The sequence below is a fragment of the Camarhynchus parvulus genome, chromosome 1A, assembly GCF_901933205.1.
Source record: "Camarhynchus parvulus chromosome 1A, STF_HiC, whole genome shotgun sequence".
Taxonomy (NCBI): domain Eukaryota; kingdom Metazoa; phylum Chordata; class Aves; order Passeriformes; family Thraupidae; genus Camarhynchus; species Camarhynchus parvulus.
Window position 1 is genome coordinate 23,884,221 of NC_044586.1, and position 12,717 is coordinate 23,896,937.

Consider the following 12,717-nt stretch of genomic DNA (forward strand, 5'->3'; position numbering starts at 1 on the left):
CGCAGTGGGAATTGTGGTCTGTAGCTGTGGACAAAAGCATGGGGACCAGAAGGTGTTTGCCTACCTCCCCCACTTTATTTGGGGAATAGCTGGTGGATACCCAGCTGCAATAGCCAGTACTGTCCTACTGGCTGGGGTGTCCCTTGCTTCCTGGAGTCAGTGGTTGGAGGGGGGGCTCATTGTTTGAGGGGAAGAGGTTGCTCTCAAGAGTGTCTGATCCGTGTAGGGGATGCTCTGGTGGCAGCAACTTCAGCTTTGACAGGTACCCTAAGTGCAGAACAGCTCTTGATTTGTACACATTTTGATTGCTCATTGCCAAGTTCATGAGCTTACCAGTGATCATGTTTTGGGGGAGTAGATTGCCTCTTCCTGATTTTTTTCCCCCTCTTCTGTGGCTCTCATGCTCTCTTCCTTGTCAAGTTTTTTTCCTAAAATACAGAAACTCCTTGCCTGTGGCAACCTCTGAGTTACCTTGCATTTCTCCAGGTCTGCGTGCAGCACATGGGCAGTTCTGTGCTTCAGTAGAATGGGAGGCAAGGCTTTGGGAAAGCAGTGATGCTGAGGTTTCACTTTGTCACTATTGCTAGTGTGAGCCCTGGGGGCTGGGCTGCAGGGAGTACTGGCTGGGCCAGGAGCTGGGAGAAGCTGTTGGGCTGAAACCCAGGTAGTGAATAGCACGAAGTACCAAGGGTCCTAGCATGGCTGGTATGTCTCTGGCCCCTCCAGAGTGAGGGATCTTTGCCCTGTTTTTTCTACACTGTTCAAAAATTTGCTGTCCATCTGTCCCTACAACTTTTTTTATATGTGTGTGTATATACTGTAACTTTTCGGTTTGTGGGTGGGAGGAAATTGTTTTATGGATTATGTGAAGAAAGTCTTATTTATCCACATGGAGTTCAGAGTAGGGATGCTTTGTGATATGAGATGCAACTGGTGGTGGGGAAGTTCCCCAGGGAACATACCTGCTGTCTGAAAACCCTGTTCCAGGGCTTCTGAGCATCTGTTACCTAATAAAGATGAATGTTACCACCACCTCCCACCTGCCCTCTTTCTCTTAGCTCTATTCATCCCACCCAGCAGCTGCTCTTAAGCAGAGGTGAGCTTGAAAAGTCCTTTAGAGACATAAAACCTCAGAGGCGCCTCATGAAGCTGTCAGTCCTTTGTCCGGATGACCTAGAGAACAGAATGGTACCGTTTGCAGTGAAAGTCCCTTGGAGGAGCAAGTGTGGTGTCTCCATGCTCCTCTGGAAGCAGCTCAAGAGGATGATGGCTCGAGCAGAGCCAAGCAAGGTGGAGCTGGGCCAGAAGCCTGCAATTTTAGGAGCTTCTCTAGGGGAGGAAGGCTGTTACCTGACCTTGCTTTAGAACAATGTCCTTTCGCTCCATCTCTTTGTTTCTCTGCTCCCTCTGGTAAAACTCTGTCAGAAGCATTAAACTTCAGACAGAGGAGATCTGTTTTTTGTGCAGCTGCTTGAAGGGTTTTGCAGCTGGCCCTGTAAGCTGTGTTCCCACCACGTCCCCCATTGTGGGGGGTTCCCCGGACCCTGTGGGGGAGCAGGCTTTGAGCCCTGCTGCCCCGGGGGAAGGTTTTGTGAGCAGTGTGAAGTTCCCCAGCCAATTCATGCCAAGGCCATACAGTTTAATGTGTTATTTATTGACAAGGTGGAGGCTGGGGCAGTGGGGCAGGGAGGAGGCTGGGGAGGGCAGGGGGCTGCTCAGGCTGTGCAGAGGCGGTGCTTTGAGTCAATTTGTCTTCCCCGCACCTCGCCAGAGGAGCCAGGTGGGGGTGCCTGGCCCCAGCAGGATCTGTTCCCAGTCTGTCCAGCATTGGCCCCCATCCCCTGAGCAGGGTATGGCCAGTGTGTCCCTGGCTCAGCCTCTTCCGGACGTGAGCTGAGAACGCCTGAAACTTGTCCGGCTGAGTCCCCAGTGCCTCCTCGATGGTGAAGTGCAGCTGGCAGTGCCCATCCCTGGGGCCAGGAAGGACGGCGCGTCTCCCGCTCTGGCCAGCGTCGCGGTGTAAGTCCTGTGGTGTTCTCCTCCTCCGGTGGGCTGCCTCCGATGGCCGCAGCTCCCTCGTGAGGGGCAGCCCCAGTCCCCGCTGGCACTGGCCGTCAGACGGTGACCTCGGTCTTGCTGTTGGTGGCCAGGTGCCGAGAGTGCTGCCCGTACAGCGAGGCGGAGGGGCCGAAGGCCTCGGGTGGCCCCTCAGGGCGCAGGGGGGCCAGGCCCGGCCGGCGGGGGCCGCGATGGGGGCCGCCCTCCCAGCCCCCCGGGAAGGCCAGACCCCCTGGCACCTTGGGGCCCTTGGCCTTGGGCAGGGGGCAGCCCTCGGCCAGCACGGGGGTCTCGGCTGGGAAGGTCAGTGTACTGGCGGGGGGTGGCTCCAGCCCCCCGAACCGCTTGTAGAAGTCCTCGGTGGCGCTCTCTGTGGGGACAGGAGTGCAGTGTCACCCCTGCAGGGACACCCCTTTCTGCCGGCACGGGGGACCAGGGAGGGTGCAGTGGCGGAGAAGGCTGGGATGGGGCTGTGGGAGGGATTCCGGATGCTGGGGCGGGGATACTGGCACCGACTGGTGGGCAGTGCAGAGTGTCCATGTGGATCCTGAACCCTGATGGGGTGGGCAGTACTTCAGGGCTGTGTGGGATCCTGGGTGCTGGGTGACTGGGAAGCGCAGTGGATCCGTGGGGGACCGTGGGCACTGACTAGCTGGGCAGCACAGCTGGCTGGTGGAGTGGTGGAGGGGCTGCAGAATTTCTGCTGTGAGCAGTGACCCCAGGAACATTGGGAAACTGGGATGCTTGTCCTGCCTGTGCCGTTTTGTGAGCCCCATGCCCCTCCTCACTTGGTTTCTGGGATCAACAGGGTGCATGGCCCCAACCAGTATCCCACCTCCCACAGCAGCGGCACTCACCTCCAACCTTGAGGGTGGTGTAGGAAGTGTAGTCCGGGGCTGACAGAGCCAGGCTGCTGGCCAGAGGCAGGCGCTTGCCATGGCTGTGGGGCCGCCCCAGTGAGGGGGCAATGGCCACTGCGTTATTCAAGGGTGGCTTGTCTGGAGGGGCAGAGACGGGAGGGGGCTCAGATATAGGCTGCACCCTCCCACTGCCTTTATTCACTCGAACTTATTTTTTCCCATCACACCAGTGCCTTACCTGTGCTGTTTCTGGGGGGGCCCCGAGCCAGCCCCTCACTCAGCGGGACCTGCACACCCCCCATGAGGCTGTCCATGTTCTCAGAGGGGCTATGGCCTGGCTGCTTCAGCAGATCTGTCAGTGTCCTGGAGAGGGGGTGAAGGGCTGTTAGAACAATATCCTGCTCCCCTGGGACCCCAAATTCATCCCAACTCCACTCTGAAGGCAGAGCTAGGCAGCCTGGGGCTAGGAAAGAGCCACTGGGAGCAGTGCACCCAGAGTGCCCCCAGGCTTTTGCAGCCTGGGCTAACAAGTCTAACAGCTAATTGGGATCTGGCTGGGGCTGAGCCCTCAGAGCCAGGAGCATCAGTGGGTAAGAGTGGTGAGATGCATGCATGGCTTGGAACAGGCTGCAAGGGAACAATGAACTGAGGCAGAGGAAACTGATCTGATGGAAGCTGGAGCAGCACCTCTGGGATTCTCCCCTGGAGCGAGAGCCTGGTGGAACAGGGGAGGGGAAGCAACACCTTCACTCAAGTCCCTTCGAAACAGAGAAGATCCCAAGGAAGGGATTAGAGAGGCCACTTGTGCCCCTTCGGGGAAGGAAATAAACTAGTGGCAGCCTCTGGCGCAGGCGCTGTCTGTGCATAACACCCTCCTTGTAAGTAACAGCATTAAACATTAAACACCATTACATAAGATAGAGCCCTATTTCGTTTAACATTCATGGACAGAGATTCTGCAGTCCCACCACAGTGCGCTGGCAATGCCAGAGCAAGGCATGCTCGTGGTGCCAGAGCCGGGCACACCAGCAAAGCTGGAGCAAGGTACACCAGTGCTGGTGGTGCCAGAGGAGGGTACAACAGCAGTGACAGAGGGAGCACATTGGCAGTGCTGGAGCAGGACCTAGCCACGTGCCACTGCAGCCTTTGGCAGCAAGTCCCAGAACAGGATGGGATGCTCCTGCTGGCGTAGGGCTTTGTGATGAGAAGACACATCATTCCTCCTGCAGAGACCATGACTGCAAGAGTGCAGGGGTGTCCACTTAGGGCTTTTTTTGGCTCGCTAATCCCCAGCTCACTGTCAGCATGCCTTGCGCCTCGAAGGCTCTGGCTGGCTCACAGACGCACACCGTGAGCTGATGGTTAGCGAGTGGTTGGACGATAAAACAGCAGATTAAACTCAACATGCATAAATGCAAATTGGAGAGGAAGGGGGAAATAATCCTGACTTGGTAGATGTGTCAGCTCATGGCACCAGAGTGCTCAAAAACCTAGTGAACGTGATGCTTGGAATTTCCAGGAAAAGCAGTGAGAGCAAGGAAGAAAGCAATGAATTGGACCTGGGGGATGCTTATCCTTGTGGAGACCTGAGGGAGTCTTTTCCCTTCCAGTCTGGAATCAGTCAACATCACAGGGCAGGGGCAAGAGCAAAGCTACAAGGAAGGGTCACTTGCCCTGTGGGTTAATTTCACATCATTCTTGGGAAGCTTTGTGTAGCAATCCCTCTGGGATCTCTTAATCTCCAGATTAAGTGATAGAGTTGAAGAAATTGAAACGAGTGAGGAACAAACCCTGGCAGCTGACCAGCTGGAAGGCAGCTTGGAGGAAAAGGGCCTGGAGATCCTGGTGGACCATGAGCCAGCAGAATGCCCTTGGGACAAAGGTGCTGAATGCTTTCCTGGTCTGCATTAGGCAAAGCATTGCCAGCAGGTCTGAGGAAGGTGATCCTTCCTCTCTGCTCGGCACTGGTAAGGCCACACCTCTGGGCTGCTGGCTCCAGCTCAATACAGGAGAAGCCTGGATGTATGGGAGAGAGTCCAGGAAAGGGACACAAAGATGGGACTGGATCATCTTTTATATTAGGAGAGGCTGAGAGAGCTGAGACTGCTCAGCCTGAAGAAGAGAAGGTTTTGGGGGATCTTGTCAATGTACTTGAGTATCTGAAGGGAGGGTGCAACAAGGACAGCGTCAACCTGACAAGAGGTGACAGGTACAAACAGAAATGGGAAATACTGTTTAAACAGAAGAAACAACTTTTTTTTTTTTTTTCCTGCAGGAGTAGTTAAATGCTGACCAGACTCCCTGGGGAGACTGTGGCATCTCCATCCTGCACCTATTCAAAATCTGCTTCCCAGACCTTCCCAGGAACCTTTCTGCAACAGACTGACCCAACCAAGGGTTCATGCCATGGATGCTGCAGTCAGAGAATCTCTGGGCACAAGCCTAGGCAGGGCAGGGGCTGTGCCTAGGCAGGGCAGGGGGAGGCAGGTCCCCCGAGGCCATGGGTGTGGGCTGTCAACTCGGGGAGCTGCCAGTCCTGTCAACTCCCACCTTCCCTGGGGTGCACTGCTCACCAGCCCCTCCCCACTGGATGCTGCCTGCTCTTGCCTGTCCCCGGGGCCAGCGCTCAAACAGGCTTGTTTCAACAGGAAGTCCAATGCGATTTGACCTATTTTAAAAATTATTTTTTCTTTTCCTCTGGTCTATTTATGAAGCTTGAGCTATCCTTTATCTATGACTTCTCTCCACATAAATCCATCAATGCTCTTTCTCATAAATGTGCCCTCCGTGCTGACCACTCGGGGCACGTGGACAGTAACAATTAACAACAATGGCTCGAGCAGCAATTAGTGAGCTGTTTTGCTAAGGTGAGAAGTACACGAGTCCCCAGCACCAGCAACGCTTGGATTCACCCTGCCCTTGCACCACGAGTAGTGCCACCAGACAGGGCTGCCAGTAGGGCTCTCAGGGACTGCACCCCTTCCCTGGCTCATCCCCATGTGATGCAGTGCAGGGAAGGTGGACATGGAAGGTGACACTATGGAGGAGTTGTTGTCTCACTGAACATCACCTTGGGGGTTTTGAGCCTCAGTCTGGTTCTGCGGCTGGGGGGTTTGAGGAAGGTCAAACCACATCTCCCTAGGTCACCTGGTGGTCTGCAGCACCAAGATGGATTTGGAGTGCAGATGGAGGAAGGGAACAAAGAGCAGATGTAGCTGCAGATCTGCAGTGCTCATTTGCAAAAAGTCCTGATGAATGGAATTGCTGAGGCCTCCATCCACACTCTGGCCATGGATCCAGAGAACATGAACTGTGTGTACAGGTGGCTTGCCACCCAGCTTGCCTGGGCGTCAACTGGGCAGGCATGCAGCCACCACCATGGCGAGCCTAGCTCTGCTTAAGGCTGCAACAAAGATGCTGTGAACCAGCCTGGTGCAAGACCTGAGACCAAGTACAAAGGCTGATCCAGAAGCAATAATGATGGAGGCGAAGAGATCTTCACAGCAGAAGCCATGCATTAAGCACTCAGTGCTCCTGGTCCATCCCCAGGGGATATGCTTGTGTGGGAGCAGGATGCTGACCTGGCATGGCAGCCCAGCCCAGGGCCTGACTCACTTTTTGGGAAGGCCAAGCCCCATACCTGGCAAGCCCAGTAGGAGAGAGTATGGAAGTCCTGGCAAGGGGACAGGGAGCAATGCGGGGAGACAGGAGCACAGCCTCCAGGAGAGAGGAGAGATAATAAACTGATGGGGTAAAGTGACACTGCCATGAGCTGAACCCTTGGTGGGGATGCAGAAGGTGGTAGCCACTGGATGAGTGGGGTGATGAGGTTTGGAGCAGAGGTGCAGCATTGCAGGAGGCACAGAGCACTCTGCAGCCACAGGTGAGCATCCCAGCTGCTCACACCATCTCTGTGCCCAGTGAGAGCCTCATCTTCACATCCCGAGGGAGACACTTCCCGCAGCTTATAGCGTGTCTGCCCAGGGCAGGGGTGCCCATCCATGCAACTGCGCAGCATAGGCACTGTGGGACACCTGCACAGTGGGGCTGGTACACTCAGGGATGCTCAGGAAGGCATGGGGTTATCAAGGTGTCTTTGCAAAATGGGAGTTGCTGTGGTGGGTATTGGAGCTTGGGCAAAATGGAAATGAGCATCCGCAAACATCACGTTCAGTCTAGGGACAAACCTCCAGGTCTCCTTCCCTGCTGGAGCTGGATCCTCTTTCGTCCCCCAGAGAGCCAGGGCAGCACATGATAGCACACCATGCTGCCTGCAAACACTTTTTCTAGGTCTTCACCACTACCTGCTACCATGGACATCAACTGCAGGCATGGCCCTGGACTTGAGCATTGCCAGAGGAACACTCAGCACAGCTGGAGGCACAGTGGGGCCAAATTTGGGGACCCGAAATAGCACAGGGAGACCCAAGGAGTGAAAAGCCAGAGCTGAGCACTCACCTACTGCAGCTGCCAGGGCACCTGCTCCTAACAGCTGTTTTGGCCCTCTCTAGCATCCCCCCTACTCCCTCAGAGGCTGCTCCTTGCCCAGTTCTTCCCATAGGGTTGTTCACACCAGCTATAAATTTGCAATTCCCACCCAGGAGGTTTTCTGGGAGAGGTCTGGGGCACGTGCTTGCTCTCAGTGTAATGGGCACAGACAGATCCTAGAGGCCCCCAAGGACCCAACGTCCTCGGAGATCTGGGGACTGAAGAAAAACACAGGCAGGTGTTCCTGACTCAACGCGGGGTTTGGCCAGGCTAAGCGAGTGCCGGGGACAGATGCCAAGCATGAGCCGAGCAGGAAGGAGAGGGGATTGCAGGAGCTGCCATAAGGTGCTGCAGGAGGAAGGCGGATGAGGACGGGAAGACAAACCAGGTAGCTGCAGTCACCTGAGCACCCACTTCCCTGGGTGGACCAGCAGCCAAACCCATGAGGAGACAAAGACGTGTTGGAGATGGCCAAGGTGTGGGGGTCTCAGGACAAGCTGGACACAGACTCAGGTGTCTCCATCAGAGAGAAGCTAATGGGCTTTTTGCACCTGGTCACTCTTCTTGGGTTTGGACCAGGACCAAAACCATGACAAACAACATCTGGAGGTGCAGAAGTGGTTGACCTTACCCCCCAAGCGAGAAACCTGCAAGCAGCAGCAATGGGAGCTGTCCAGGGTAGCACAAAGTGCTCCCCAGGAGCGGAAAAACCCCGTCAGGAGGGAGGGACAGGAATGGAAAGCAAGACAACCGTGCAACAGGGAGCTGGCCCAAGGCCATGATGCGGTGCCCAAGGAGCAAATGAGAAGCTCCTACCTGAGGCGCCAGGAGAGAGGCAAGGTGGCACTGCCCATGCCTTGGACCATGCGTAGGTACACTGGCAAGGCAGGTAGAAACAGCCCTGCTGTCTCAGAGGCACCAAGATGAAGCATATTCCCCCAGACACAGTGGAATGGAGGTGACAGTGTCCCTTGTAGGATGCTGATGCTGTGTACCCAGCCTTTGGCACTGTGTCCATCAGCCCAGCACCCAGGAAGTCATGTCAGCCTGGTGTCTTGCCTGGTTCCTGGAGCTCTGTACCTGATGCACCATTCCTGCCCTGCCACAGCTTTCCAGTCACCGTCCCTGAGGAACCAGAGCTGCTCACAACTTGCACTGAAGGACACAGGGCACAGAGGAAGGCAAGACTTCTCCCAACTTCTGCAGTGATGAAGGTGCCCTTCTGATTTTGTCCCTCAAAGGTGGATGAGAAAAACTCATCTTCTCCCAATTTGTATACTAGTTCCCAAAAGATCTGTGGCTTTATGGAGAATAGGTACCTATCTTTTCAAACTTAGTGGGAAAATTCAGGCTTGCATGAGTTTAGAGGGAGGGGGGGACCAGGGGAAACACCCGGCTCCAGCAGTGCAGAATTGAGGCTACCCACAGAAAACTGCCCCTGGTGAGTGGCAGCAGTCCCACCAGTGTCTGGTGGTGGGAGAAGGCAATACCCAGTGCCGGGGATGAGGACACAGGTCTGGGGGTCTGGGTGTCCCAGGGTCTGACCCCTTCCCGAGCACAGTATCTCCTTCCCAGGAGGTGGGGGGGATGACCAAAAAAAGACGCGGCGGCAGGCGAGTGGAAGGGGATCAGGAGGCTGGCGGAGGCCGTATTGATCCTGTCAAGGTGCCAGCACTTCCTCAGGCAACACGGGGGGAGGCGTGGGCACAGAGCAGCACACAGCCAGGCTCCCTGCCAAGGTGGGGGCACAGCATGGATCCCCCCAAAACTGCCTCCTGTGTCTCAGGAGGGTCCTGTGACCCTCCTCCATGGCTCAGTATGACCCTCCTCCAACCAGGGGTGATCATCCTCTGCTACCCTGGGTGGGTGCAAGAAGCAGGATGGGTCTAGATTTGGGGTGCAGCACCCAGTGGCTGCATAAGTCCCAAATGGGCAGGGGAAAAAGGGTGCTCCAGGGAAAGGAGAGAGTGTGCTGGTGCTGGGGGTTGCTATCAGGACAGTTGCCTGATCATCCTGATGAAATAATTTCCACCAGCCCTGCTTTTCCTTTTTTTTAAAGCTAAAATCCCTTAACAAAATGGCATGAAAATGTGTTTCTCTCCAGGCTTGATGTCCTCACCAGGAAGATGCAAAGTAGAGCCCCAGGATGGGGAGAGAAGCGTGTGTTGGCAGCAGGAGGGAGAGGGGAAGATGCAGTGACAGCCACAGCAGCAGCACAGGAGCTGGGGGAGACACAGGGGGTCTCCAGTGCCCAGATGTGTCTGACACCTTGACCTTCCCCCTGCCAGCCTTGTGCTCAGCCCCAGGAGCAGGCTGAAAAGTGGAGGTTGGAGCCACAGGGCATGGGCTCCAGGAAGAAGCTGCCCAAGAAGCTGGAGGGTGTGCTCCAGGGGGTATAAGAGTGTGGCCGCCCCCTGCAAGGGCAGTGTCCCACGCTGGTGCACAGAGCAGACACCAGGGCACACCCGGGCACGCACATACACGTGTGTGCACACATGCACACAAAGCTGGCGCAGCAGCCACGGTGGAACTGTCGTTGCCACCTCGTCTCCCCCAGCACTGCAAGCAAGGCTGAGATCAAGGGGACTGCAGTCCAGAGTCACCCCACACACAGTTAGACCTGGTCTCACCTTTCTGGGACATTGGGAACCACACATTTGTTGGGAGAGGAAAGCCACGTCCTATAGCTCACATGTCACCCACCCCACTGCCTGGTGGGTTGGCACTCCTGAGCCAGGGACATGCCTCCTCAAGAGACAAAGCAGGTCATTTTGAGACGAGATGGGTGTACAACCACCCCTTCTCGCGGAGGCTGTCCTGGCTGCCAGCCCTCCCTACCAGGTTAGTGGGCTACAGCCAACCCACCCCCTGGTGTTTCAGCATGCTGGACAGGGATTTTAGGGATCACCTCACCCTCTTGGCAGTCCCAAGGAGTCTATGCAATCAGTTAGGAATTGCCACCCTTGGGGAGATGAAGCAGGAAAGGTGGGGGGACTGGACCCCTTTACCTGGAGACGGTCATCTCTGTCTGGGGACCCTGTGCCTTCTCCAGGCCCAGCTTGGTGAAGATGCCCACCAGCACCATGATGGCCACCACACCGCAGATGATGTAGACGATCATGTTGGTCTTGTCACGAGTGGGGTCCTCGGGGGTCTCGTCCACGCGGGCAGGCGGCTGGCCCGTGTTGACCCAGTTGGGGGTGTCGTAGTTGGAGCAGCCGCTCTGGTCCAGCCGCCCAGGCTTGAACTGGCAGCAGAAGCGGTACCCGCAGGTCCCGCAGCAGTACTGGTAGATGCCGGCGTTGCAGTTGAACGGCGGGTCCCACTGCCCCATCACGTCGTAGTACCCGCGGCAGCGGTCCCCTCCCGGTGGTGCTACTCCGGTGGGCGCGGGGACCGTGGTCTCCGGCGGCGGAGCCTGACTGCTGTTCCCGCTCTCCCCGGGCCCCCCGGTGCTGGGCTCGCCGCTCCACACCCGGCCCGGCTCCAGCAGCACCAGGCAGCAGATACCCACGACGTAGCTCGGCTCCATGCGCCCGCGGCTCCGGGGGGCCATCCGGGCGAGGAGACGAGTTAGAGCCGCTCGCCCGGGACTGGCCGCATGGCCGCCGAAGAGCCCCGATGGAGGAGAAACGGGCTGGGGAGAAGGGGGGCGTAATGGAGGGAAGGCAAAAAAGGGTAGAAAAAAAGAAGTGAGTGAAAAATAAAAGTGCGAGGGGACGTACCGCGTCCCCGTTTCTCCCCAGATCGGCCGACAGGCAGAGATTCAGAGCAGGGGGCGAGGCGGGCGGCATGGGAGAGCCGCCGCCTCCCGCCGGCCGGGGAGGGGACGCGGCGGCGGGCGGCGGGAGCGGGCGGGCGGGTCGGGCGCCGGCGGCCGCCCCATCCCCGCGCTCTGCCCGCGCCTCCCGGCACCGCGCTCCGCCGAGGAGACAGGGAGGAGAGAGAATGGAAAAGCAGCAAAAGCCCTTCGCACCAGGGCGGGAGGAGCAGGAGGAGCAGCAGCAGGAGGAGGAGGAGTGCGGGGGAGAGGGGGAGGGAGCCGGCGCGGCCAGCGAGGCGCAGGGGGCTCGGCTCCCCCGCCGCCTGACAGCCTCCCGAGGAAACCGGAGAAGGTCCTTCAACGAGTCCTCTGCCAGGCTCCCCGCCGCCACCGGGCGGCAGGACACCCGCCCTCCCCGTCGGGCAGCCGCCGCCGGCGGCCGGACACGCGTGGCACCGGTCCCGCGCTGCCCACCCGCCCCCGAGCACCGCCAAGCCCCGCCGTGGCACCCCGACTCGCCCGGACGGGAGCTGAGGGGCCGCAGGCGGGCACTCAGTGATATGGGAGAGGCGTATGCTCCGGACACAGAGCCCCCGGAGTGTAGGGGTGCCCTTCTGCAGCCCCTCAGAGAGGAGACAGGGAAGGGGGGAGAGCAGCAGTCCCAGTCCCTTGTGAACATCAGAGCATCCCCCAAGGGGAGCTGTCGATGGGGGGGCTGTAGGATGGGCAAAGCTGGGGGCTACTGGAGCACCCCTAGAAAGTCATCCTCCACAGAGTCGGGATGATTTTCAACTAGCCACTGGCTGGCCCTGTGTTTGGACTTCGAAGTTTGGACTCTCTGGGGAATGTGCATCCACTGCTCTGGTCCCAGGCTGGTGCCACCCATAAAGGTAGTATTCATCCTCACTGCCAGCTCCTCTTCCCAAAAGGGCATGATTTGCTTTTCCTGCTCTGGGGCCATTGTGATAACAGCAGGATGGGGCAAACTGAGGGGCTGTTGGGCCCCTTGCCCAGCACTAACACATTGTACAGCCTGTAACAAGGGTGGCTGGGGTGAGGGGCAGTGACATATGGGAGCTGTGGCTGCAGCCTCATCACCTCCAGACAGACCTAAATCCTGTAGCAGGGAAGGTCACCAAATCTGGCATCACCACTGTGTTCTTGGGCGTACATTCCCTCCATGCTCTGTGAGAGAGAGGATGAATAATGCGTTGTTCTCTCTTGCCCTGTTTGTACTCTAACCTGGGGGATGTGGCTGCCCTTGGGCTGCATAGTGCTGGCACAGGAGACCCCAGCCCCCAGGCAAGTGGTGATACTAAAAGATTATAATGATGGAGGAGGGATTAAACAGGTCAGAGAGGCTCACCTCCCTCTGGCAGATGCCTCCTTCAGTCCAACACTGAAGCCCCACGGACCAGCCTGTCCTCAGGAGCCATGCCTTACCTGCCACACCACAGGGGACAGCTGAGGGTCTCACATGGGATGAAGCACTCTATCATCATCCTGCCTGTGCATCATAGCAATCCAGTATTTCAGGCTGGAGCTTTG

The 12,717-nt window shown here is 57.5% G+C and overlaps 1 protein-coding gene across 1 annotated transcript; it reads right to left on the reverse strand.

The window, feature by feature from the left end:
- Nucleotides 1–1,650: 1,650 nt before the first annotated feature.
- On the reverse strand, nucleotides 1,651–11,178 carry SHISA8 (shisa family member 8). Its single transcript, XM_030960447.1, has 4 exons — nucleotides 10,415–11,178; nucleotides 3,157–3,281; nucleotides 2,916–3,056; nucleotides 1,651–2,428 (listed from the first exon to the last, which is right to left on the reverse strand). The coding sequence occupies exons 1-4, from the start codon at nucleotides 10,960–10,962 to the stop codon at nucleotides 2,115–2,117; spliced, it is 1,128 nt and encodes a 375-aa protein (XP_030816307.1). The 5' UTR covers nucleotides 10,963–11,178; the 3' UTR covers nucleotides 1,651–2,114.
- Between the last annotated feature and the right edge of the window lie 1,539 nt (nucleotides 11,179–12,717).

What these genes read in the sequence shown, in the direction of transcription:
- SHISA8 (XM_030960447.1), bottom strand. Translation starts at nt 10,962, where the DNA reads ATGGCCCCCCGGAGCCGCGGGCGCATGGAGCCGAGCTACGTCGTGGGT. An exon ending in ACAGAGATGACCGTCTCCAG is followed by an intron (nt 3,282 to 10,414) that starts GTAAAGGGGTCC and finishes CCCCCTCTCCAG; the next exon opens with GACACTGACAGATCTGCTGA. An exon ending in CACCACCCTCAAGGTTGGAG is followed by an intron (nt 2,429 to 2,915) that starts GTGAGTGCCGCT and finishes CTGTCCCCACAG; the next exon opens with AGAGCGCCACCGAGGACTTC.